Source organism: Ictidomys tridecemlineatus, chromosome 2 (assembly GCF_052094955.1).
Source record: "Ictidomys tridecemlineatus isolate mIctTri1 chromosome 2, mIctTri1.hap1, whole genome shotgun sequence".
In the NCBI taxonomy this organism is placed as follows: Eukaryota; Metazoa; Chordata; class Mammalia; order Rodentia; family Sciuridae; genus Ictidomys; species Ictidomys tridecemlineatus.
The window spans coordinates 5,590,855-5,617,776 of record NC_135478.1 but is presented as its reverse complement, the minus strand read 5'-3'; the positions used below and the strand labels follow the sequence as shown (position 1 = coordinate 5,617,776).

At 45.1% G+C, this 26,922-nt stretch overlaps 2 protein-coding genes and 1 pseudogene across 6 annotated transcripts; 1 reads left to right on the top strand and 2 right to left on the bottom strand.

Annotated features, from left to right (window-relative positions):
- Positions 1–779: 779 nt before the first annotated feature.
- Positions 780–1,498, bottom strand: Mbd3l1 (methyl-CpG binding domain protein 3 like 1). Its single transcript, XM_005332159.3, has one exon. It carries the CDS (start codon positions 1,488–1,490, stop codon positions 915–917), a length of 576 nt encoding a protein of 191 aa, XP_005332216.1. The 5' UTR covers positions 1,491–1,498; the 3' UTR covers positions 780–914.
- Positions 1,499–5,553: 4,055 nt separating this feature from the next.
- LOC101966344 (olfactory receptor 2Z1-like) lies at positions 5,554–6,152 on the bottom strand (annotated as a pseudogene).
- A 1,548-nt stretch (positions 6,153–7,700) lies between these two features.
- Znf558 (zinc finger protein 558) lies at positions 7,701–24,194 on the top strand. 5 transcript variants are annotated; one of them, XM_078035551.1, is made up of 10 exons: positions 7,701–8,073; positions 8,548–8,620; positions 8,783–8,865; positions 13,946–14,072; positions 14,573–14,661; positions 15,359–15,485; positions 19,294–19,344; positions 20,319–20,414; positions 21,021–21,103; positions 21,582–24,194. In XM_078035551.1, exons 4-10 carry the CDS (start codon positions 14,042–14,044, stop codon positions 22,362–22,364), a joined length of 1,260 nt encoding a protein of 419 aa, XP_077891677.1. In that variant the 5' UTR covers positions 7,701–8,073; positions 8,548–8,620; positions 8,783–8,865; positions 13,946–14,041; the 3' UTR covers positions 22,365–24,194. The 5 variants fall into 5 exon arrangements, with proteins under 5 accessions (XP_077891677.1, XP_077891672.1, XP_077891685.1 ...); XM_078035546.1 differs by having other exon boundaries at positions 8,544–8,620; XM_078035559.1 differs by lacking the exon at positions 8,548–8,620.
- The last annotated feature ends 2,728 nt before the right edge of the window (positions 24,195–26,922 follow it).

Here is a 26,922-nt window from a genome sequence, read left to right as displayed (position 1 = left end):
ACTTTAAGTGAAATAAGCCCAATGCAGAGAAAAAAAAAACACTGTGTGACAGCACATATATGTGGAATCTTTAATCTCTGTGTCTAAAACGCCCAAACATAGAGTAGAATGGAGGTTACTAGCGGCGAGAGTGGATGGAGAGATGCAGCTTAAAGGGTACAAGTAAATCCAGTTACACAGGACGAATAAGTCCAGAAAATGAGGGTGCACACTGAAGACTATTGTCAATAACATATTCTACAGTGTGGGAGTTCGCTAAGAAGGTATATTTTATTTACTACCTACAAACAAAAAAAATCTATGAATTGATATATTAATTTGCTTGGCGAAAGTAGTCATTTCACCGTATCAAAACACCATGTCATATGCCTTAAATATATAAATACTTTAAAAAGTAAATTACAGCACACCTCTGTAATCCCAGTGGCTCTGGAGGCTGAGGCAAGAGGATCACAAGTTCAAAGCCAGCTTCAGCAATTTAGTGAGGTGAGGCCCTAAGCAACTTAGGGAGACTTGGACCCAAAAGAATTATTTAAGAACGAGGCTGGGGATGTGGTTCAGGGGTAAAAATGACTCTAGGTTCAATACCCAGTACCAAAAAAAAAAAAAAAGTACACACACACATACAAATAAAGCGTGTAAAGAGCTCATGAAAACAGGAGTCTACATGAAAAAAATTCCTTTCTCTCCTCACTTGAAACCCAATCTCTCACCTCAAAAAGAAATCACTGTTATGTTTTCTTGTGTTACACAAAGGAGTTTAATAAGGAAAGGCATTGGTGTGTTTTAAGGTGTCAGGAGCTCAATTCAAACTATATATATATATTTATGTATATACACACATGGTCCCTACAAATCGATGTGAATAAAGGGCCACGCCCCGTTTCATCCATCGGCAGTGTCTTCTCCTGTGTTCACAAGGACGCCCGTCTGGGCCCCCGAGCTTTCTCTGCCTCACTGGCTAGTCTGTCTGCGATCATGGCTATTGCCAGTCTCTCTCTAGCCGTCTTCACCTTCCTTTCCTGTTTCCTAATATCTTCCTCAGTCACCAGGAACTGTTTGCAGAGGAGCTGGGGGCTGCCCAGACTGGCTCCGGGAATTGACTCCACAAAGTGTGAAGAAGGGACAAGGGCAGGCCCCGAGCTGGGGTGCAGACCACCAGCCAGAGCCCCCGGTAGGGCTGCACCTATGCAAGCAGGTGCAAGTTTTTGCAAAGTTTTAGTGAGATCTAAAGTGCTGAAGAGCTCCCCGACACTGCTGTACGCCTGGAGTCCTTGCAGCCTCCTCTGCCAACAGACCTGCTGGGGCTTGTCCAAGTTCTCCTCCCATTGATGGTATCTAACCTCATTGCCTGGGTGCGATCTGATTCTCGTCACTGGTCTCTTGAACGTGTAACTGGACATCCTCAAGGGGATGGAGATGCTGAAGCCAGGCTTTGGTTTGGGCTGGTTCACACAGTCACGCTGCTTCCTCTGTGAAGTCTTGACCATTTTACTTCTTTTCCTCTTACCCTGTAAACATAAATTGTGAGACTGGATCAAAATGATCAGCCGAGTCTGCCTTCCTCTACTATCCCTATGACAGTTAACTCGGCTCTTTGGAACTCCCATCCCTCCTCTTCCTCTGGGGTGAGTCTGACCTGCATCCTGGGTCATCGTCAAGCAGATTGGAGCTAAACACAGAGAGTCCCAAGTCAAAACTCTCTGCCATCTTGCAAAACCCGCTCCTGCTTGAGAATCCTTGTCAGTCTCAATTCCATGAAACTCAATTCTCCCTCTCATGACACAGGGTGCCCAGTCTTTTCCTCAATCCCAAATTCTGCTGTTCTTCTGTGTTGGCCATTCATCTGGCTAGCCCAGTGACCACTGGCTGTCGTACCTCCTGTACCACCCAAGTCCACAGTGAAATTATCATCTATTCTACCCTTAGAGACTCACTCCTAAATAATTTATAAAAACTATTTGCTCACCCCAAGTTTCTGATTTCTAGCTTTTTCATTCAAATGTCCACACGATAGATAAGAATCACTCAAAAATAAAACTTACTCCAGATGACATCTTCACCTCTCTCCCTCTCTCCCTCCCTCACCCCCCAGCTTTTGGATTCGATATATGCAGATAGTACACATGTGTGCAGCAAAGGGGATTATTTGATACAAGAATTCATTATATAATGATCAAACAGGATAATTAGCATGTCCTCCTCCTTCAACTGTTATCCTTTCTTTGTATTAGGAAATCTCAAACTTGTCTCTTCTGGTTCTTTATAAAATATGTAATAAATTATTAAGAGCTATTGTCACCCTGGTGTGCTACGGAACATTAGAACTTATTGTTTCTGCATATTTTGGTACCTATTACCCCCTTCCCTTCCCCTTACTCCTTTCCATCTTGGTCTCCGTGGTCTGTGATCTCCACAATTCCCTCGGAATAATTCAGAATTCCTTACCGTCCATCTTACCTGCCTTGCAAAATTTCAGACCTAGAGGACTGTAATTATCTTCACGCCACAGCTACCACTGATCTTAGGATAACTGCTGAAGAAAAAGCACACAACATGATATTTTGGTAGCACTATGAGTACAAAATATTCAGCGTCGACTGGAAAGAATACATAATGCTGGGGTTTTTTATTTTCTTTCTATATGTTGGCATATTAACTCTTTTGAGTTTCCAAAAATCCTGTTATAAAATTTCCCCACTTTTTTTTTTAAACATACACTCAAGTGCCCTTAAAATTTCTCTGATATCTCACAGGAAAATTGTAAAATATCAGATGGACATTTTAGGGGTCTAGTAGCCAAATCTGCAAATATCTCTGATTAGGTTCTATTGTTTCTACATTTTCTCTGATTATAAAGGTATTTCCTTTATCCTCTGGTAGAGACCTGAGCCTCCTTCCTAGGAACTTCATGTCCTGCAATATTCCAACGTAGCCCTGGGTCCTCAACGTCTCTTTCTCTGGTGACTCCCACCTTCAGCATTTAAATATGTCTAAATTCCTCTGAACCACACAGAGACCCCATGGCCAGCCCTCCCGGCATCTCTTCAACCACTTTCTGCCCCTTGCCTTTGGCATGACCCACTGAGAAAAGATCAGCTCCTTATCCCCTTTCTCCAACCTCCTACCTCCCTCCTCGGCCGCTCCCAACTTCTACTCACCTTCATCATTCCATGGCTGCTCCCCTTGATAAGGTCACAATGACCCTTTGTCATTAGATCCAAAAGGAACTTTTCATTATTCACCTGACACAGTCTTTAGGTGGAAAACTTCTACCTTTGATTGGAACAACTTGACTATGTGGATCTTGTTTTTATAATTGTGAATCTTATAAAAATCTAAACACAGAACAGGTTTATCGGATCAAATTAAGCTGACAAATCAAAATTGCTATAAGCAGAAAGTATAAACTATAGATTTCTGTGGCAGTTCCCCAACTTCACCAGACCATGATAGGACACCCCCCCAAAAAAAAAAACCTTTCCTGGTATCAGTCCTCTGGCCTAACAACCTTCCCCATCCAACAGCTCCAAACTGTTGTCCCAAACTTTCGCCTGCCACTCATGTCTCTCCCAGAGAGGCGCACGCAGGGGTCCGACATCAGTGTGGACCTCCAGGATCTGAATCTGGCCCTTTATCTAGCTCTTTCCTTGGACCTCTGCCTGCCTCACTGAGTCCAGGGCTCTAGGCTTAGACTGGAAACCATCCCAAGCCTCCTGCCAGGACCTGAAGATGTCTCAGAGATGGTTGACCTCAGGCACCGTCACTCCGTATCTAGATTGACCGATTTCTTAGTGTGCGCACACTGTATGCATTAGTCCTTTTTCTGTTGCTAAACAGCTCAAGGCCACAGACTGGATATGTTTCAAAGAAGAGGGGGTTTGTTTGGGCTCAGGACTCTGGAGGAACCAAATCGAGGGCTGGATCTCGTGATGGCCTTCTTGTGTCAGGGTTCTGAGGCAGCACAGGCCATCAACTGGTGAGAGACAGGGAGTGTGCACCTGTCTGTGCCTCCTGCTCTCTCCCCCTTCCTATAAAGCCATCAGAATTCGGCCACGGGGGCTGTACCCTGAGGACCTTATCTAATCTCAATCCTCCCCTAATGGTCCCATCTCTGAACACCATAGTCAGCCGAAGTTTCCATCCTCTTTGTAGCTCACCATGGGGGACAAAACTCCAACAGGAGTTCCAGAGGGGACAAAGCACATTCAAGCCATGACACTCTATTACCAAGAAACATGCTCTGTTCATAAACTATGGGCCCCTGCTCCTTCTTGGGTGTGTCCCATAGTCATCCATCACTTTGGGAAATCTATGATGCTGCAAATGCTCCGAGAAAGGGAAGGACTGCCTGGAGCCGAAATAAAACGTTCTTATAACTCCATGGCTCACGCTCCTCAGACCGTCTCATCCCTACTCAACTGAACCTAGCCACACTTGGAAAACGCGCTGTCAGGTGCACGTAAGAGTTCTCTCCCAGCACTGGGTCACCTGGAAACTCATCAGAAACACCTGTAACATCTATTCCACCTTATTTCAGGGCTATCCCTCCCACCCCAATTTCTGTACATTCCCTGTGGCTTAACATACCAGGTATGTAACATAGATTTGATCTCACCGCCCCAAGATGGTTCTCGATTTCTACATAAGGACTCTTTTTTTCTCCAAACTATATAATCTCTTTATAATACTCAGGTGCCCTGCACTCTCAACACCAAGCCCTTTATTTAAAAAAAAAAAATAATGGAGTTCCCGAATGACATACAAGTGACTGGTATTTTGGGGTCTTCCCAGAGGTTCACATTAAGGTGCTGTTCCCCCTATTGGATTCTGAGACTTGACATATTCATCTAGTCTTTCTTTCATTAATGTGTTTTTATTGTTTTGTTTCTTCTTCAGATACCTGTTCACTTTCACATGCCTGACTATTTTCTAGGCAAACTTGGAGGCACACAGCAGAGTCCCCAGTTCCTGTGTAGGGAAGCAGCAGGAAATGGATATGGTGGTTTCATACGTAAGTAGTCTTTGGAGAAAATACAATGCTGGGGTGGAAAATGCAGATGAGTGGGGCCAGTGGGTGGGTGGGAGGCACTACCTTATTTTGAAGAACCAGAAAAATGTGCACAGGGTTCTTTGTGATAGGAGGCCTAAAATAAGGATACAATTAAATAGTTGTAGTAATATAAATGTTGTATATGCATCTAATAAAAATGATACTAGGCTACAAAGATAAGAGTGTGTATGGGGTGGATAAATCTGTTATAATGGTGGTTACATAGTAACTGTTGTGGACTGTTTATGCCCTTCTAGCTTTCATATGCTGAAATCCTGACCCCCTGCCATGTTTTGGCATTAGGAGGTGAGGCCTTTAGGGGGTGCAGAAATTGGCTCATGAGGAGGGAAGCTTCATGAAGGGGGCATAAATGTGAATCCGACTAGTCTTTTGTCTGAACATTTAGCCTGAACATAAGGCCTTGGCGGCTGCACCCAAAAACAGCTGTTTTGAGATGAGTATGATGTCAGGCATGGACTCACACGAGCAGCCACCTGTGGTCAGCTTTGGCCTGAGCCCAGCGTGAGGAGCACTTTGACCAAAGCCATCCGCACCTCCATGTTGCCCCTCTGAGGGCTGTGGTGGGCACCAGGCACCATGTACCTGAACACCTCAGATCCACAGAAGAGTCCCATGACCGTGATGTGAGAGGAGCAGGTGGCCAAGGCCTTGCTTCAGGGCCTCCTCTGAGTGCATGAGCAGAACAGCCGTAGGGGGCGGCAATGAGAGAAAGCGGCAGCACCAGGATCAGCACTCCCGAGGTGGACAGCGCCCGCTCATAGGCAGAGGTGTCCACACAGGGGAGCTTCAGCAGGGCTGCCACCTCACAGAAGAAGTGGTCCACGGTGCGGGAGCCACAGTAGGGGAAGTGCAGGGTGATGGAGGTCTGTGTGCAAGCATTGAGCACATCAGGAGCAGGCACACCTGGCATCTCATGAGCACAGGGTACTGCAGGGGGTGGCACACAGCAATGGACCGGTCGTATGACATGAGGGCCAGCAGGACGCCCTTGGCCACACACATCAGTGTCAGGAAGAATAATTTAAGCTGTACAATCTCCAAAGGAGATGGAACCTCCGTACAGAAGTGTGATGCCATCTCAGAGATGGTGGCCAGAAGGAAGTGAATGTCAAAGGGGGAAGTAAGTTGAGCACAAAGTACTATGCGTCTGATCAGGAAAAAATGGGATGATGTTTTCCAGATGGTGGTTGTCTTAAAGAGACAACCACCACCAGAATAGAAGGCACAGATACAGCCCAGAGAGACTGAAAAGGCCAAAAGTGTGATTTCTAAGGCCAGTGAATGATTTATAGCCCCCATGCTTTATTCAACATACTTTAATTGAAGGACAAAGAGAAACCTTCAGCAAGAAACCTTAGAGGCAATGGCAAAGATGTCTAATCTCATGCCAACCACCATTAATCAATAGTGGCTTCCTGTGAGTGCTCTCTTGAGAAGCATTATGATATGCAACTTAAATCAGAAGGAAAATATGCCATGACCATTTATCTTCTTGCTGAAGCATCATATGAACTTATGCTATAAGGTCCTTTGTTGATTCTGTTGGCTCACAACCAGGAGCTGTCCACTATGAAAGTTAGCAGCCTCTTGCGCTTGCAGCTACTAAGGCTTCCCAGCTCCACTCCCCAAAGCCACCACACTCCAATCACCCTGGGGTCCCCAGAATCAGGGTAAACATTGTACTAAAGAGGTGTTTAGAATACAGTCAGTAGTTTGTTCAGGGCAAGGGAGAGGCCTCACTGTGAGAAACTACAATTGGAGTCTTTGGGCTTAGAAAAGAGAACAAACAAAAGGAAGATCACTCAAGACTACACTCCTCATTTTTTCCTTTGCATTTATCAATATCTAACACATCATGTGTTTTATTTGTAATATTCATTGTTCACTCCCCCTGCCCACCATTAAAATCCAAGTTCTCTGAGATTAGGAAATCTTGTATGCTTTGTGCAATACATATTTCCAGTATCTAAAACAGTGACTTACTAGGTATAAGAATTTGTTCTATAAATTACTACAGCATACATACACATACATATACATACATACACATACATGTACACACTCTATCTGGAAGTCCTCTGGGCAAGAGGACTGAGAGACAATGGTGGGATTTAGGATATTTTACTGAATGTGTAGCACTGAAGATTTCCTATACATGTATCTACGACTTAATGCCCTCCAGTGCCTCCGAAGTTTTTAAACTAAGATAGTATTAAATCCTTATCTTCTGCCTTGGGAAAGCAAGTTATAGGGAACTGTGCATATAAAACCTGATTCTATTGGGCCGTGCGATCATGGAGATCAGACTGAAGAAAAGTTGTTTCTAAGCGTCCTTCTATCTCTACAGTCCAAGAAAAGTCTCACCTCTAACATCCGCAGAGCTGGTCTCTAAAATCCCTAGCCCCAGGGGACTTTTGGCAACCCCATCCTACAACCCAGCCCTTCGGTATTTCACTCCTGGAATTGGTCTCTGCCCACAGCCCCGCCCCCAAACCTAGGTTCCACCCACCACAGTCTGCCTCACTCTCCAAGTCCGGGCCACCCCGCCCCGCCCCCAGCACTGGGCCCCGCCCCTGCCCCGCCCCCGGAACCGGTCTCCACCCACAGGCAGGCCCCGCCTCCCGGACCCGACGCCTTCCACTGCCTGGCACCCGCCAGCCGACCCTGCTCGTCCCTACGACTCCCACCCAGGACTGATGTCGCCCCCGCGGTTGACCCACCCAAGGGCACAACCGTGCACACGCTCACTAAGAAAACTAAAACAGCTCAGCCCGAGAAGGGGGTGCGCGATCAGCATCCTCGCCCGCCCCACGCAGTCCCAAACTAGAGGAGCTGTCTGTGGCTGACAGCCCGAGACCGGAAGTGGACTGCGGGACGTCCCGCCCACGACCGGAAGCGCGGGGCGGTGCCGTGGGCGGAGCCGCGCGTCGCGCGCTGGGGAGCTAGGCCGGTCGTCTCCGCGAGTCGGCGCGTTGGGCGCTCGGGAGGGGCCGAAGGCGGTGAGCGGCGGGAGGGGCTCGGGTGCGAGTTCAGGGAGGGGCGTGGGCCGCGGGCACCCCCGACCGCCGGCTCGGCGTCCCTCCGCCCTTCCCGGGAGCCCCGCCTCTGCGTGAGGCCTCAGGCTGCTCCTTGGGGTCAGCGCCCAGCTGCCGTTTCCCCGGGTGGGACCCCGCGTCACCCCGCGGAGCCCCCACATCGTCCGCGCCGGGGGCGAGTCTACAGGCGTTTGGGTTGTAGATCGGGGCTGGGGGCAGTGTTCCTGTCCCTCGCGGTGAAGGCCCGGGGACGCCGCGTCCACAGCTCGGTGCAGCCCCCCACAACAAAGAGCTGTGTGCCGGGCGGGGAGCCCTGCGTGCGGCCTCGCATCTCAAGTCCCGAATGAACCAGATGAGCTGCTTAAAATTCAGCTGAGTCACGTACGTTTCCCATTTTATGGTGACGTCTGGAGTCACCATAAAAATCTTTCCAGCCAGATTGGTTGAGCAAGTCCAAGTGTACACACGAAGCCGCCTTCTCCCGTCTTGAGCACATGTGCATAGGAATAAGGTAAATCCCTGCAGGCCAGCAGGCTGGGTCCTCATCACACCTTAAGCCCATAAGTACAAAAAAGAAGAAGGGAAAACCGAGAATGGAGTGGTTTATCCCTATCTAACAACCGTATTATAAAAGCATCAAAATCAATTCTTGGGCCTTTTTTCTTTTTTTCAGAAAAGAAAAGCGTCGTTCAAATTCAGGTTTATGATGAAACCAGCCTCAGTGATCCACTGATCTGTGGAACTCAGTGTGACCAGGTGAGTACAATGTGGAACGGAACAGGCTCCTAGATAGGATGGCCAGTGCACCTTTTCCTGTACTTAGGCTGTACCCAGAAGGAGGGACTAAGAGTGAAAGTATCTTAAGAAAAATTATTTGATGGCTTATATTCAGGGGAAGGATTCTAAAATATGTATGTGTAAATAAGTAAATACAGTTAAATGCATATAAGCCTACAAGACAACCATGTAAGTAACTTTAAGCATATGTAATTAATTTCTGTATGCCCTAATATTTTAAAATGCAGGATTTTATGTAAATATGAATATAAAAAATATTTATGTGTATTTATTCCTATTTATTTAGTGTTATTAGGCTTCCCACTAAAGGCTACCAGGATACTTAGCAGTGTTTCTCAGACCCTTCCCATTCTAAACCTATAAATCCTCCACAAAGCTTCAAAACACAGGGGTATTTGCAGAAAAGATGATTTGAGCATCCTTGTTTAGTAACAGAAATTTTAAATTGGGTTGAACAGCAACCAGATGTATTTTGAACAGTTGTTTGCCCCCCCCACACACACACACACACATAGGCACACACACTGAGATTTAAAACATTTGGGAAGGGCCTGGGGCTATAGCTCAGTGGTAGAGTGCTTAACTTGCACCTGTGAGGTACTGGGTTCTATCTATAGCACCACTTTAAAAATTAAAAAAAAAAAAAAAGTAAAATAAAGGTATAGTGTCCATCTACAATTGAAAAAAGGAATTTAAATTTTAAAAATTTGGGAAATTGATTAAGCAGCAACTCATAGACTAAAGGCGAAGAAACTCATTTCAAAAAAAAAAAAAAAGATGGTCCTCAACACTTTGCCTCCTAATAAACTTATTTCTTAAAACTTCTGAAATAGCAATATGGCCCATTTTATAATGCTGAGAATCTCAAATTCTTTTAAGTGTGAGATTTTATTATGTATATGTGTTTCTCATTCTAGCTTTCTTATAACATTGTTGAGGAATGCTTATCACACCATATACATTATTTGGGTACACAATTTAGGGTGACAGATTGTTCCTATTTATTTGAGACTAAGGGGTTTTCCAGGACACAGGACACTCAGTGTTCAAACCAGGACAGTCCTAGGCAAACAGCAGTTGATTAGCTCCTTGAGCCATGCCCTGGTCCAGTTGCATGCGAACCCTGGAGAAAAAAGACCTCGTACTGCCTCCCTGGAGTGTCCATTCTAACTGGGAAGATGAATTTAAAAAATTGAGTATTATGGGACTCACTGTGAGGGGACAGAGAATCCTCTTGGAAAATGCTAGTATCTAGCTTGAGAGTTAAAGGGGGGTTTGAGTCTAGCTAGTTGCAGGGTTAGATGGGTGAGGGCCCTAGGGTATGTTCAAGAGACCACTGCATGTCAAGGGGACAGCATAAGGAAAACCTCTGAGCAGGAGAGGACCCAGCACACTCTGGGAACGGGGAAGACAGTGATGACTGAGGCCTAGGCAGCAGAGAAGAATAGGTGTGCATCAGACCCAACCCAAAGGCAGAAGCAGACCTGGTCTGGCTGTTCTCTGTTCTGAGGCCAGTGTGAAGACACCAAGGACATGAGAGCTGGAGGGTGGTATGGTGTGCATTTGCTCTCAGGCTGTGGGACTTCAGGACTCCAAATGAAGGCTTGACTCAGGCAAGATAGGAGTTCTTGGGGAGAAGTTTGGGAATCAGATGATTGTTCCTGAGTTTACGTGGTGGTTATGAAGTAAGAAAGAGGTAGAAAGATGGAATTGGGGAGTTTAGAACAGAGAAAGTGCCAGTGCTCGCTCTCATTGCTCTCACTGAAAGCACATTTGCATTCATCAGATGGCACCGAGGACTAGTGTGCTTCTGACTTCTACCTGTGCAGACCTGCAGCCAGCCCCTCACCCAAGGCCACACGCCCACCCTCGTTTTACCACTCCCAGGATCCTTCCTGCATCTTAGAGGAGTCAGGCCCAAGTATGTCTACGGCTGCCCTGTTGTACTGTGGTACCTGCTAAACACAATGAAAAGGTCATTTTCTCTGTCCCACAGATAACATTTTAAAACTCAGTAGCCACATCTGGTTAGTTAATGGCCACCATATTGGACAGAGCCGTATTATAGAACATTTCTGTCATCCCCAAAAGTTCTATTGGACATCACTGATGTAGAATGGCCCATCCTCTGTGACCCTTTTTCAACACCAACATATCCAGGGCAGGGCAAGAGTCACCAAATCCAACTGAACAGAAACTCCTGCTGCCCCAATGGGAGAGTTCAAGAAGAGGAGCTTGTGGCCTGAAAGGATCTCAGTGCCTCCTCTGCCTGCTTTCCTCTTGGGGTCCCAGTGAGCTGGCTGGATCCCAACCCTTTCTCCCTCCTCAGTTCAGTAACCAAACTATACCTGAGCACAACTTAGGTCCCTGCTGGGGAGATAGGACCTCCTGTACCTGTGGAGGCAGGACAGTTCTGTCACAGTTCCCGGGTCAGCTGGCCTTGCACAAAGACCTCAGGAAGGTTTGATGTGAGGGGCTGTGGTCTGCACTTCTGTCACTGTGGTGTGCATTGGTGACTGCCAGGGGCATCACCCTTAAGGTAGTAGTAGTGGTGGACACCAGGTGGTGGTATGTGAGGAAGCGAGTGGGATGGGAGTGAGTGACTCTGGCTGGGTTGAGGGAAAGAGACTGGCAGTAACGGAAAGAAAACCATGCTCGGAGCATAGGTGTGTTTCACTGTTGAGGATCCTAGACCCGACCTGAATGGAGAGAGGGAGAACTTGAAAGGAAAGGATGACCAGAGACTATCAAGAGTGGACAGCTCCTACAAAGCAGGAGATGGACCCCAGGATAGAGCTGCCGAGTGCAGCTTGCAGAGAGCAGGGGGGTTATGCCTTGTCTAACAGGGGGAGAGAGGTAGGGCAGATCTCTCAGGGGTGTTGTGGATCAGGAATGCAGGAGCAGTGTGGCTGAAAGGGTCTGGCTGGGGACTGTCCGAGGTTTCAGGGGACTTCCACCTGGGGCTGTGCCATCTGCAGGATCCATGCACTCCAGGATTCTCCAGGCCTCCCTGTGGCTGGCAGGTCAGTGCCGGCCTCAGCTCCTCTCCCCCTAAGCCTCAGGCAGGGCCTCTTGCTCGTCCCCAGCATGGCAGTCAATGACCCCTGGAGCACACAAGCATACAGGAGCCTGAGGCAGAAGCTGCAATGCCTTCTAGGACCTGTCCTCAGAAGTCCTCCCTGTCGCCCCCTCGGCAGAGCCAGCCCTCATTCAGGCATGTCAGGGGCCACACAAGAGTGTGGCCCAGGAGGCTAGGGTCATCAAGGCCGATTAGGAAGCTGGTTGCCTTGGAGAGAAATAGGGAGCTTTTGTAAGACTCGAGGGGAGACGACAGGTGTGGTGAGTGAGGCTACATGGTCCTGTGGGGTTGTCCTGCAGGGTTGGTGGCTCTGTTCATGTTGATGAGCTTGTTTGTCTAAAGGTGACCATATCACAGCCCTTGTGCAGGCTGATGTGCTCAACTGTGGCCACAAGCAGGTGGTGATGGAATCCTGGCTGGCTGCAGTTCTGCTGGGCCACCGTAAGCTCGAGGTGGGGATAAGGACATGTGTTGACAGGGGGATCATGAAGTCAACCTAGGTGTGTGTGAAATGAGAGAGGAGCTGGCCCATGATGAACAAGGAAATGGCAGAGGGTGGCTGGAGGCCGGGTATGCTCAGATGTGAGGAGAGGAAAAAAAGAGTGATCAGTAGAAAAGAAAGAAGGTTCAATTTGGAAAGATGGAAATTTCTGATTGTTCCAGGTGGTACACCAGGGCCAGTGGATGACCATGGCAAGGTGGGGTCTATAGGGAACAGGGCAGGGGCCCTGGAGTTGGGACACCCCTAATGTTGTGAGCATCACTGCCATCCACCAAATGAGGTGGGATTGGAGGCTCAAGGAATAATGAGAGTCAGGGGCAAAGTCTCAGAATTTGAGGGGCCGCAGCTGTGAGGTTTGTGATAACAACTGGGATGGGAAGAATATTCAGGAGACTCAATGAAGCCACAGTTTTGAAGAGGAGTGGAGCAGTGACATATTGGTCCTACCCTTGGGGGCAGGAAGACAGCTTGTGCCATCGCGTGGCTCTGCCATTATGATACGCAGTGTGTTGGTTTTCATGCACCTTTCCTAGCTCAGAGCTTCCTCTCTGTGTCAGGCCGTAAAGTGAAATTTCTCTTCTCCAAGGCAGGATCTAGTCTTCTCTTGCCTCTGGCTGGCCATAGGGGAATTCTCTGACCTACCTTGTCTGATAATGGGTCATAGACACTGCTCATTCCAGAGGGGTTCTGTCCCATGCTCTGGGTAAGGAAAGCCCTACAAAGAGGCCAGGGAGATCCGGACAGACAGGCCTGGTGGCTTTCCCTGCTCCATCTGTTGGTTGTCATGCCTGTGCAGTGAAGTCTGCATAAAAATCCAAAAGATCAGGGTTCTGAGAGATCCTAGGTAATTGTACTAGAGGTTCCCGGAGGGAGACACAGCCAGAGAAGGCACCCCTTCCCCATGCATCCCCTGTGTACTTCCATCTGTGCCTTTGTGATATCCTTTATAAGGAACCAGTAAGTGTCTGTAGGTGATTCCCTGAGTTCTCCAAGCCATTGAGTAAGTACATCAAACTGAGGAGGCACTTGTGGGAAACCCTATTTACAGCCATTGGTCAGAGCACACAGAACAACCTGGGACTTGTGACTCACATTTAAAGTGCCAGGGAAGGCCTTGGGGATGAGCCTCCGAACTGTGGGCTGTGACACCCTGTCAAGGGAGAAAATGTGCCTAGCTGGTGTCCACTGCAGAATCATTTGCCTACTTGTTTGTGGGGAAAAGTCCACATAGCTGGTGTCAAAATTCCATGCTGATGTGGTGTGAGAGTGAAAGGAAAACAGTTGCTTTTTTTTTTTTTTTCCCCTGACATACAATCTGCTAAGCAGAATAAAGACCAAGTGTGGAAGACAGAACTTGTATTTTGAGAAGGGCATGATAGACGAGCTAAGAAAGACTTGTCCTCAGCAGCCCCAAGAGGGAGAGGCTGTGCAGACTTCCTGTCTCCTGCTTGTTCCAGGTTCCAGAGCGCTCTCCCAGTGCCCCGTGGGAGCAAGAGGAGGGTCCTGTTTCCCACCACCCTGGTGTTCAGAAGCTTTGCTGTTGGAGTCACAGGATGGCAGCCGCTGTTCTGCCCCCCACTTGTGGTGAGTCAGGGATCTTGGCAGCCCATTTCAGGCTTGAAGGTCCATAGCCCCCAGAGCAGTACAGAGGAAAGGGCCACACAGGTGAGGTAGGTGTGGGCCCAGAGGCCCCGGGGTCAGGTGGGGTGGCTCCTGGGACTTAGGACTTGGGTGTTTGTATGTTAGTGCTCTGTCACCTACATGGTGAATATGTGGGAGTTTTTGAATTAATCCTTAATTCTTTTGATAAACTTGAGAAAAACTTGAGAACCTCAATGTCCTCATCTGTGAGATGGCAGCAATCTCTTCTTCATGTGCAGTCAGACCTTTGAGTCCTGTTTTCTGGCCAGGGGGAGACAGCTTTGTCCAGGTTTCCTGTGAAGGTGCAGGTGGGTATCTGTGTGGGTGGGCTTGTTTATGGGCTGTGTATCTTGGTGTATGGTCAAGCACAGGTGGATGGAGAAGCCTCCAGAGTGTCAGCACTGGGCATTCTGGATTCTTGTGACTTGTTCCTTCTTCCCCAGATCAGTCCTCCCTGTGCCCAGCCCCTCACAGGAAACCATGCAGAGGGAAGGAGGGGCTGGCTGGTGAGCTCCTGGCCAGCTGGCTACAGGTGAGTCGGCTTTTCCTTTTTCCCTATCGTCATTCCTTTGGAATTGCTTCCTTTACTGGCCTGGAGCCTCACAACTGATGGGTCCTTAGACATCACAGGACCTCCAGAACCCCTATGAGAGTTCAGGGGCTCCACAGAAGACGTCCAAGTATATCAATACCTACTACATTGTCAAAGCTCCCTCTTAGCTCCATAAATGCATCACGTGCTTCTGAGAGTTCAAGGGGAAGCTGAGAAGAGATGGCCATGTCTTCAACTCAGACAGCTTCTTTTTATAGTTGTAGATGGACAGCGTGCCTTTATTTTACTTTATTATTTTTTATGTGGTGCTAAAGATTGAACCCAGTACCTCACACATGCTAGGCAAGCACTCTGCACTGAGCCACAGCCCCAGCCCCTCAGACAACTTTTGATGGCTGTGAGGAATCATTCATTCCTTTACCAGGTATTTCTGCTCAACCCTGGAGTTGAGGGAAGGAAGACTCCAAGGGATCACAATCAGTAGGAAAAGAAGGCCTCTGTAGTGCTGGATCTGGGGGTGGGCCCAGTAGACAGGAGGCAAGCACAGAGGACAGAGCCCAGACCTGCCCACCCGTATCCTGCTCTGGGTTTCCTGTCCCTGGATCTGTCATCCTGGACCTCTTCCTGTTGGTTTTGGCAGCTCTGTAGCTAAGCCATAATGTTTGTGATGGTCTAGGACCTGGTGACCTTCAAGGACGTGGCTGTGGAGTTCTCCCAGGAGGAGTGGGCATTGCTGGACCCATCTCAAAGAACTCTGTACCGAGACGTGATGCTGGAGAACTGCAGGAACCTGGCCTCCCTCGGTAAGCCCAATAAAATTCAACAGTTGAATTATTGCAGAATGTACCATCAAGTGGCTTTTAATGTTCTCAGTGTTGTGTGCCATCATCAGCACTACAAAGTCAGAACTCTTTGTCACCCCTGCTCCGGTTTAACTATGGTGTCTCCCCCAAAGGTTCATGTACGGGAAACTTGGTCCCCAGTGAAGCAGTACCAAGGTAGTGGGGCCTGGTGGAGATGAGTGGATCAGGGAGCAGCACTCCTAGAAAGGGAATGAGTCAGGTCGGTGGCACCAGGTTAGCTCTCTGGAATATAGGTTGTTGTAAAGGAAGGCCACTCCATGTGCTTAGTCCCATCTCTCGGGAGCTGGTTCCCTTCCCACTTCTCTACCATGTTATAACAGAGCCACAGAGGCTTCTCTAGAGGCCTGCACCATGATGTTTCAACTTATCAAACTTCAGAATCATTAGCCAAAATAAAACCTCTTTAGCTTATAAATATAAGTATCCAGCTTCAGGTATTTCATTGTAGCAAAATATCCTATTCCTTTTAAGCAGTCAGTACCATTACCTTCTCCATCTGTTGCTGCTGGTAACCATTAATCTGCTTCCTATCTATGGATTTGCCAATTCTCAACATTTCATGTAAATGAAATTATAAAATATGTAACCTTTTTTTTTCATGTGACACAGTATTTATAGCTCTGTTGTACCATATATCAGTGTTTCGTTCCTTTTAATAGGAACTGAATGGTATTCCATTGTGTGGACATAATCAAATTTTGTTTATCCACTCATTGGATGATAAACATTTGGGTTGTTTCTACTTGGGGGCTATCATGACTAATACTGCTGTGAATATTTGTGTGTAAATTTTTGTTGACACACCTGCTTTCAGTTCTCTTGGCTGGGGATGCTGACAGGTCATGATACTTGTTTAGCTTTTAAGGAACTGCCAGCCCTTTCCACAGCAACTGCACCAATTTACATCCCTACAGTGAGAGAGAGTCCAGCGTTCTCCACCTCCCCACGTGTGTCCTTGGTGGTAGCTGTCTGAGAGATGTAGAGTGGAGTCTCACTTTGATCTGCATTTCCCCGTGACTGACCACACTGAGCCTCTTTCCATGCACTTCCTGGCTGTTTGTATCTCTTCTTTGAAGAAGTGTCTATTCAAATCCTTTGCTCATTTTTAAATTGGTTGTTGGTTCTTCTCTTAGTGGGTTGTAAAAGTTTGTTGTGTCTTCTGGGTAGTAAACCCTTATTCAAAGTATAATTTGCAAATAATTTCTCTCCATTCCATGGGTCTCTCTTCATTTTCAAGATAGTGTCCTTTGATGCATAAAAATTTTAATTTTGATAAAGTCCAGTTTACCTCGTTGCTTCTTGCACTTTTGGTCTCTTACCTAAGAAACCATTGCCGGAGACAGTCGTGAAGACCCAGCCCTGTTTGCTTCCAGCAGTTTTCTAGTGTCGGCATTTAGATCCAGGTGTTTGAGTCATTGGGTTAATCTTACATAAGGTGTGGAGAAGGCGTCAGCTTCATTCTTTAGCATGTGTGTCCCCAGTTGTGCACCTTTGTAAAAGAGGCTGGTCTTCCCCCCAACAAATGGTCTTGGGGCCTTGTCAAGTATTACTTGGCCTCAGGTCGTCAGAGCCTGTGTGCTCGCAGTTCTCCCATTGTCCTCAGGTGTGTCCTTGCTAGTTCCTTACTCTCTCGGTGACTGTTGCTTTCTGGTAGGTTTTATAAGGTAATGTGAGTCTTCCTGCTTTGTTCTTTTTTAAGACTGATTTTCCTATCCAGGTTTCTTTGCAATGAATTCTAAGATTTGCTTCCATTTCTGGGGGGAAAAAAGGGGGGGATCAGGATTTTGATATGGTCGCCTTATCTCTGTGGACCACTTTGGGTGGGATTGTGATCTTAAGCTTCCCAGTATGTATCCTTCTGATGCTCATTTGTTTTATTTCATTCTGTTAGAGAAGACACTTTTTATGATTTTATTATTTTATTTATGAGGTGGGCTCTTGCTGCATTGCTCAAGCTGGTCTCAAACTTGTGTGCTGAAACAGTTCTCCTGCCTCAGTCCCCCAAGTAGCTGGGGCTCCAGGAGCACACCCCTGTGCCAGTGAGTTCATTGTTTTTAAATTTAGTGAGCCCTGTTTTATAGCCTGACATATGACCTGCCAGAGTTCCATAAGCATCTGGGATCAGCGTGTCTTCTCTTGTGGGATGGCTGCTCTTTGTGCCTTTTAGGTCCCGTTAGCTTGAAGTGTTTCTTAAGTCCTCTGTTTCCTTATTAACCAATATGAGCTATTTTATTCGTTATTGAAAATGAGGTATTAAAGTCTCAAACCACTAGGAATAGAACTCTTTCTCCTTTCGATTCTGTCATTTTTTTATTTTGAAGTTCTATCAGGTATGTATTGTTTATATTTACTGAATTTTCTTTGTGAATTGGCGCTGTACGTTTATATCGATGATGCGTATGACATCTTTACTCGTATCTTGCAGCAGTCTTCTCTCCAGCGCAGCATTTGGCCTGACCTCAGCAGAGGCTGCCCTCTCTTCTCGGCTTTTGTCTGCAGTGCCTCTGTGCTTCCTTTTCTCTCCTCTCATCGTCAGCATGTTTGTGTCTTCACTGTAAAATGAGTTTCCTGTAATACATAGCATGTCACTGGATTATTTTTACATGCATTCTGCCAAAATCTGCCTTTTAATTGACCCTCATCCTTTTTTTCATTTTTGTTTCTCAATTTTTCCATTATGTTAACTATTTTCTCATGGGCTGTTTTGATTTCCATTCTTTTGTGTGTTCTTCAGTTATTTTCTTAGTGGTTGCCCTCAGGATTACCATTTATGTTTTCATTTGTTATAACAGTCTGGTTTAATACCAGCCTAATTTCAATAGTAAAAAAGACTTTACTCTTATGTAGCTGTGTTCCTTCACCCGTAGTTGTTTTGTCTCAAATTGTGTCATCATGAATTGTGTACCCATTGAGGTAGATTTATAATTAATCAATTTAGGCCTTTATCTTTAAGTGATATCAGAAAAATAGAAAAGTTGCAAACCAACCCTATATCTTCCTTGACTATTATTCACCTCTATGTTTACCTTTACCTGTGTTCTCTAATTCTGTTTGTCCCAGTGCAGAGGATGAAAGCCAGGCAAGTGCTCTTCCTCGGAGCCGCCCCAGCCCTGCCAGTGCTCTTCCCTTGTATGGATTGGAGTTACTTTCCATTGTCCTTTGATTTTAACTTGAAGGTGTCCCTTTAGCCTTGTTGTTATAGGGTAGCTGTACTCCAGAGTTCTGAACTCCTAGGAGCATGGGGGACTGTTCAAAGCCATTCACATCAAACATCTTTTTTCCCACTTTTTCTTCCAGGCTTTCTGGTCGTACTAGTTTTGTTTGCATCTACTCTCTGGCAGGACTGACTAGTACATTGGCCTTTAAATCTGTCACATGTGGAAGGTTCACAGCCCATTTGCACTAGGTTTACTGAGAGACCAAAGACGACACCTGGAGATGGGATATGAGCCAAAGGGTTAATTGAGAAATGCCTGCAGAGAGTGTCCAGGGGCAACAGGCTGGGCCAGTAGCACCTTCGTCCTTCACAGTGCTTCCTTGAATAATGCCTCCATCCCTCACAAAATGACTCCAGAAAACAGCATGTCCATCCCTCTCAATACTTTATCCAGTGATCACTGGCTAGACAAGTAGCACTTGTCCTCTCCACAGTGCCCCCAGTTCCACACCAGTTACCACAGGGAAAGGGGTTTATAAGCTAGACTACAGAAGTAGTGACATCACTAGCCAGCTTACTTTGTCCTTGTAGGACCAGCACCCAAGGAACTTGGCATGCGTGTAAGCAGGCAGCTTTCTACAGGTAACACTACTTACCCTAATTCCCAGGGTCCTTCAGAATATTATGTATCTGGACATTCCAGCTTAGACTCACCCTCATTGTTCCATTAATTTGGCTAGGTTTGGAGGAGAGGGGAGGGGCACCTCAGAGGCATGGTGTTTTACTGCCCTTCTCTGCAAAGTTGATACGGGTCCCAGATCACAAGCTCGGTTCTCAGAGTTGGGAGTTAGACAAATAAGGCAAGCCCTTTGACCCAGTCCTGCAGGAAGCCCACAGACAGGTCAGAAGAAATCGCTGAGTGAAGTCCACTGTGCTCCCTCCATGAGTAGTAATGCTGGCTCTGTCTTCCCGGCCAAAACAGAGAAGATTGGTCTGGTTCCGTCAAAATGTCATAATACTCTTACCCAGATCCAGCTATTTATTTTTCCCTTGATTAGACATTTAACTGACTGCTATAAACTTTTGATAAGTTTCCAGAGCTCCAATAAAGATGATCTTGAACATTTTTGCAGTTTATTTATACAGTCTTTTGTGGAGGGATGGGCGCTTAGAGTTCCCTACTCGACTGTTTTCATTGCTGTCACTGTGGACAGTCTTTGTTGAGCGCCTCTCTATCTTGGGTCTGGAGGGCTTGGGGATAGTGGTGAACAAGGTAGACAGATCTGCCTCCTCTCAGAGCTGTCTGTCTAATGCCCTCTCTGTGCACAGAACATCTCTTATCCTAACTCTCAATACTAAGTGAGGGCCTCTAAAAGATGTGTCTGACTTTAGGCATGGGCTTCTGGAACTATTTAAGCCCTATCATTCTGAATATTGAGTTAAGGATACTTTCATTTTTGTTCCTTGTAAGTTACAATGCTCAGAATTTAGATGAAATTATTCCACTGTTTCTGAAGTCACACTTTTCCATCTTCAGAAGTCTTGGCTTTAGTTTTCATGGAGTTGCTGTCCTGCAGACAGTCTCTGAACACCATGTGAATTTTCTCCATAAATAGGGTGTCATGTTGATAAACACAGTTTGATCTCCCAGTTGGAGCAAGAAGACAAGACGGTGACAGAGGAGAGAGGAATCCTTCCCAGCACCTGTCCAGGTGAGCACCAGGTAGATATGAGTCCTTGTGAGGAGCGGCTGTGGCCAGGGACTCAGGAGTTGGGAGTATTATCAGAGAATTTGTAAAATGACAAAGACGGACAAGGAAGTTTCTTGTGTACTCTTTTTCTTTTCTCGTCAGTTCTCCCATCTCATACTTTACTTTTGCTCTAGGGAGAACCTAAAATGCAGCTGTTTTCTAAATTTAAATCCCACTTTTCTTTTCTGATAATACCTTGTTAGTCTTTTATTAATCTTTCTAGAATCCTTTATTTTAATTAGAGCATGATAATTATACATAGTAGATTCATTATGATATGTTTGAACATGTACATAATATAATTTGATCAACTTAATGTCCTTCCCTTCTTCTCCTCCCCACCTCTGATCCCCTTTCTTTATTCTCCTGGTCTCCTTTCTGTGAGGTCCCTTTTTAAATTTTTTTTTCTCTCTAGCTTCCACATTAGAATTGTTTTTTAAAAAACTAATACCTAAAATTTCCATAACGAAGCCCCCTTCATTGCAAACCCCCTCCTGGACCAATTGCAGTCATGTGGTGGTCTTTTCTTTTCCTCATCCACATAAATTTCTTTTCAATTTGTTTCAGATTTGGATACTGTACTTAAAACCAAATGGCTGACTCCTAAGAAGCATGTTTTTAGAAAAGAACAGACTAAAAGTATAAAAATGGTAAGACAATGGATGATTTCTGGTTTTCCATAGTAGGAAGAAATCCCATCCTAGAAAAGAAATAACCCAGACATTCATTGTGGAAAATGTCATTTACACTTGAGAAAATGGTGTCCCTAGAGAGATACTGCAAAATTGCTGTGACTTTGGAGAAAAGTGTAAGTTAACTTCTAACTTGTTTCTTCACCGAGTGTTCTCACAAATAATTATTTCATTAAATGTGACTCAAGTTTTGTGCATTTGAAACATAAATTGGTCTTAAATTTATCAGAAAATATCTAGTGAATATAAATACCTGTGGCAAAGCATCTCTCTTTTTCAACTTCAAAGACTTAAGTCAGAAGCCATACATAAGCTGAAAGTACCCAAAACATCAATTATAATGTTGTAGCAAAATTCCTAGGAAAGAGAATTGATACACAAATATCAAATATTTAAAATATTATGTTATAGTTACCATTCACCTCTCAATCAACAGGAAAGAAGTCATCGTGGAGTGAAAATCAATGAATGTAATCAGTGCTTTAAAGTCTTCAGCACCAAATCTAACCTTACTCAGCACAAGAGAATTCACACTGGAGAAAAACCCTATGACTGTAATCAGTGCGGAAAATCCTTCAGCAGCAGGTCTTACCTTACTATTCATAGGAGAATTCATAATGGAGAGAAACCCTATGAATGCAATCACTGTGGGAAAGCCTTTAGTGATCCCTCATCCCTTAGGTTGCACGTGAGAATTCACACCGGAGAAAAACCTTATGAATGTAACCAGTGTTTTCACGTCTTCCGCACTAGTTGTAACCTCAAAAGCCACAAGAGAATCCATACAGGGGAGAATCACCATGAATGTAATCAGTGTGGAAAGGCCTTCAGCACCAGGTCCTCTCTTACTGGACACAACAGCATTCATACAGGGGAGAAACCGTATGAGTGCCATGATTGTGGGAAAGCCTTCAGGAAGAGCTCCTATCTGACACAGCACGTGAGAACTCACACAGGAGAGAAACCCTACGAATGTAACGAGTGTCGGAAATCCTTCAGCAGCAGTTTTTCTCTGACTGTGCACAAGAGAATACATACTGGAGAGAAACCCTACGAGTGCAGTGACTGTGGGAAGGCCTTTAATAACCTCTCTGCTGTTAAGAAGCACTTGAGAACTCACACTGGAGAAAAGCCCTATGAATGTAACCATTGTGGGAAATCTTTTACCAGCAACTCTTATCTCTCCGTGCACAAGAGAATACATAACAGGTGGATATGAGTTGTGATGAGAAATGACTGGAAATCTCTATGAGAAAGCACTTGTTGACCTCTCACCCTAAGACAACCTGAGAGAACTCAACCAGGTATACAAGTTATCTTGTTTCTGCCTAACAAATCATTCCCCAAAACTTTGACTTAAAACAAGAAGCATTTATTATTTCACAGTTTCCAAAAGGAATTCAGGAACAGTTTAGCTTTGTAGTTCTGGCTCAGGATCTCTTGAGGTTTCAGCCCAGATGTCAGGCAGGGCTGTGGTCAGCAGGTCTTTGCTAATGAAGGGTCCATTTCCAAGATGGCCCTCACATGCCTAGAATGTCGGTGCTGGTTGTTGACAGGAGACTTCCTGACCACATAGGCCTCTCCACAAGGCTATGTAGCTTTGCGATGTGGCAGCAGGTTCCTCCCAAAGTAAGTGATTCAAGGGAGGGCCACTGAAGAAGCCATAATGTCCTACCACCTAGGCGCAGAAGGATGTTTTCACCTTTCATATGGAATTGGTCACAGAATGATTGTGATACTGTGGGAGAAGACTACAGAAACATGAGTATCAGGAGACAGATCAGAGACCCTTCTTAGAAAGCTGCCATGAAATTAATGAAGAAAAGCTTTCAGCAGACCCTCATCCTTTTAATCATTGTGACATAGCCTCAGTAAGCTCTCTGGTCCATCCATTCTGGAGAGAAACCTGTGAGCGCCGTCTCTGTGGTAAAGCTTTCAGCCCACACTCATTCCGACATGCCCGAAAGATTATGTATTGGGAAAAACCTGAGGAGTGGAATGATAGGAAACCCTTCAGTAATAGCTCCCACTCAGGGGAAAGCCCTCTGAAGGTCAAAAGAGTGTGTGTCTGACACACGTGAGATCACACAACAGAGGAAGACTTCAGAAATGTGTAAAACCCTGTGGCCCAAATGTCCACATTACTGACCACCAGACAGTGAGGTATGCCCACAGTGACTATGGGAAAGACTTGAGAATGTTCTGGTTTTTTCGTTTTGTTAAGTACTGGAGCTTGAACACAGGGCCTTGCGCATGAGTGCTCTATCACTGAGCTACACCCCCAGCCCTTTTTGAGACAGAACTTTGCTAAGTTGCCCAGACTAGCCTCAAACTTGCAGTCCTCCTGCTCCAGCCTCCCACGTAGCTGGAGTTAAAAGACATGCACCCCCACATTTGACTTGTTCTCTCACTTTTTTAAAGATGAAAATTTATTAACACAAAGAACAGGGAAAGCCTTCAAGGATGCCTCTTGTGTTAAATGGTCCCTGAATGCAAAACCTCTCAGTGTGTTTGGAAGTTTTTCAGTGATTCAGGAACTCACTGGAGGACACCAGGGGACACCAAGAGTGTCTGTTAGGTGCCTCTGTCTCAGCACTTCATGAATGACTGCAGAATAATCTGTACTGGAAACAAACGTACAGTGAGTGTAGAGTCCCCTGCCAACATCTCACCTGCAGGCTGGGCCACTAGCTCATTAATTTTTCAGTCTGTTTTTTTGTTTTGTTTTGTTTTTAATATTTTCTAAGTTGTCAGTGGATCTTTATTTATTTATATGTGATGCCGAGAATCGAACCCATGCCTCACACATGCGAGGCAAGCACTGTACCACTGAGCTATAGCCCCAGCACTTCAGTATGTTTTCATATAAACGTTTGTGTCTTTATCATTTTCCTAAAATGAACCCTAAGTTGTGTTCCAAAATTTTACTGCAATGTATTTATTATAATTTACTCTTTGAAAACATTGGTACATTGCATATTCAAAAAGTTATTTCTGAATAGCTCCCAAATGCTCTCATCTTAATGGACATTAAACAACATTTCTGGTACATTTTCTTCAAAGTGGTATTTTTGTCAGAATTTGTCGGCTTTATGAAGCTATTTTCTCCTCCTATACTTGTGTGACAGATGCTGTTAGCTTCTTTCCCAATGTCCGTTCTCCCCTACTTACTTAACAGTTTGTTCAGGTTGTCTGTAAGCAGAATTGAAAATTATCTGCCACCTTTCCCAAAGCCCAGGCAGTCTTTGTTCCACTCTGCTGGACATGAGGACTGGGCAGGACTCACTGGGGGCAGGGGACTGAGGGAAGCTCTCTTTTCTATTCATGTTACCGTTACTTTCTCTTGGAAAGGTCTGCAGATTGAAGGGTTTATTTGTTTGGGGGGTTTGTTGCCTTTTTTTTTTTTTTTTTTTAACTGTGTTGACAACTAGAGTGCAGCAAAACTTAAAAAAAAGAAGAAGAAGAAAGAAAACGCTTTGGGTTCCTCAAGAGCCTCTGGCTGTATCAGCCAGAGACTGCTTATTCTTGAGATTTTTCTTCCTTTGATTAAAAGTAACCCCTCACTGGCTGAAGCCAAAGTGATTTGTTTTCAAGATGGTGTTAACTTGCAGCTGAATGTAGTATCTAACCATAAACCTATTAGTTTGTCACATTTTATCCATGTTTCATGTTTCTTTGAAAACTGTATATTCTTTAATATGTAGACATAGGGCATATGCATATTAATACAATCTTATTGTGTTATAATATGTACTGATTTTTTTTCTTTTAATCCTACTTAGTGATAGAGGCATAGTAAAGTCTTCCATTATGACTATGGATTAACATTCTTCCTGTAATTCTGTCATTTTTATTTATTTGATATGCTGTTACTAAGTGCATACCAGATTAGGAATTTTCTTGTAAATCATTCCTTTTATGTAGGGGTCATGTTTTCGTATAACAGAGCATTGATGATAAATGATCAAACACTGACATGGCACTTTAAGAATGCCTTACAAATAACAACTATTGAGTGTTCCTTAAGTATGTTGGTTATTATCCTACCTCTCCGCGAGCAAACTGGTGTGGTGCACTTATGATATTTGCCTCAGTTCACAGACTAATAGAGAGCTCACATTTGAACCCAGACAGCCCATCCTCTTGACCACTAACCTACTGTTGAGTACATTCTATTGAACTACTTCATCCTAATGGGAAAGGGATAGATTATAGGCAGAAAACTAAAATATTCTAAGATTTGAGGAGACTTGAAAACTTAACACATTTATGTAAAATAGGAAAGTAGACCCCTCATTTAAGGGACATTGGAGCAGAGACCTTGATTAGGTGGGACAGTAAGATGTAAATTTGTGTGGCAAGAGCAGTCTTGGCACACACAGGCCCATAATGAGGCCAGTATGGTGACAGGAACGTGTCGGGCTGGTGTTGAGGGAGAATTGGAGAGGATGTGGTCAGAGCCATGATGGCGCTGATCTGGTTTTCTGGGTCATTGTTAGGACTTTTCCTTACACTCTCAAGTCAGTTGTGGAAGCAAGAGTTGTGGACACAATTCAGGGAAAGCAAAAAAGTACAAGGACCAGTATCGAGAAGGCAGAACTCGTAAATCATGGCAAAAAACCAAATAGATAAAAATGTTGGCAGCTTATCACTTAAGGCTAACTTATTACAAACTCCTCCCAAGCTAGAGGACGGGAGGAGAAAAGGGCAGGGGAGACACTGGGGAGCAAAATTGATCAAGTTCTGCTTTTCTGATGCACAAATATACCACAGTGATACCTGCCATTCTGTGCAATTAACATGCACCAGTTAAAGAACTCTTCCCAAAGGAAAATACCAAGAATCTTAAGAGGAATGGGTTAATTCCGAGTACGTCCATTCACAGAAAATACAAAGGTTCCTGGTGTAACAGAGGTTGCCGACCTCAGCCTAAAAAGGAAACTTAAGAAGTAAAATACTGGGGCTGGGGCTGGGGCTCAGTGGTAGAGCCTCAGCACCATAGATAGATAGATAGATAGATAGATAGATAGATAGATAGATAGATAGATAGATAGATAGAGGTATTGTGTCCATCTACCAAAAAAAAAAAAAGTAAAATGCCAACATTCCCTTTTTTGGTTGATTCGATTGGAATTTTTAGTTTAGCAAGACTGTATTGGCCAATAATGTGGGGAAAGTGGCGTTCCCACAGCATAACACTAGGAGCTGAATTAGTACAAATATCTGTAGATGTGCAATGACCTTAACCTTACTACACTGAATCTACTTTGGAAGAAAACACCCCTCCAATACTGTTAGCACTCAGACATGACAGGAAGCCTGTGTGTAAGTGTTGTACAGCTCAGGCTGATAGATTCCCTTCAGGTCTAGACAAAAGCTATTGCTTCCATGATGGATTTTCCTCAACCTCAAGTTGAGTGGGAGGGCATGGTGGGTTGACAGGTGTCTGCCAAAAATTTGTGTCTACTCGGAACTTCAAGATGTGATCTTATTGAATATGAAGATCTGAAGTTGAAAACATCCCAAATTAAAGGTGTCCCCTACCTTCAGTGATCTGGTGTCCTTACAGGAAGGAAGGAGAAAGACCCAGAGGAGGGAGCTGGGTGAAGAGGAGGCCAAGTTTGGAGTAACTGCTAGGAGCCAAGGCTGCTGAGAACTGAAAGGAACAGAGGATTCTCTGCTGTAGAAAAAATAAATGAATCCATTATAGAAGTCTTCCTTGATTTCACTCAAAACAAAAACTTTGAACATTGTCTTTAAAAGTCTGATGATCACCT

What these genes read in the sequence shown, in the direction of transcription:
- Znf558 (XM_078035559.1), top strand. Translation starts at nt 14,042, where the DNA reads ATGGCAGCCGCTGTTCTGCCCCCCACTTGTG. An exon ending in AAGCAGGCAGCTTTCTACAG is followed by an intron (nt 19,345 to 20,318) that starts GTAACACTACTT and finishes CTCCATAAATAG; the next exon opens with GGTGTCATGTTGATAAACAC. An exon ending in AGACTAAAAGTATAAAAATG is followed by an intron (nt 21,104 to 21,581) that starts GTAAGACAATGG and finishes CTCAATCAACAG; the next exon opens with GAAAGAAGTCATCGTGGAGT.
- Mbd3l1 (XM_005332159.3), bottom strand. Translation starts at nt 1,490, where the DNA reads ATGGTCAAGACTTCACAGAGGAAGCAGCGTGACTGTGTGAACCAGCCC.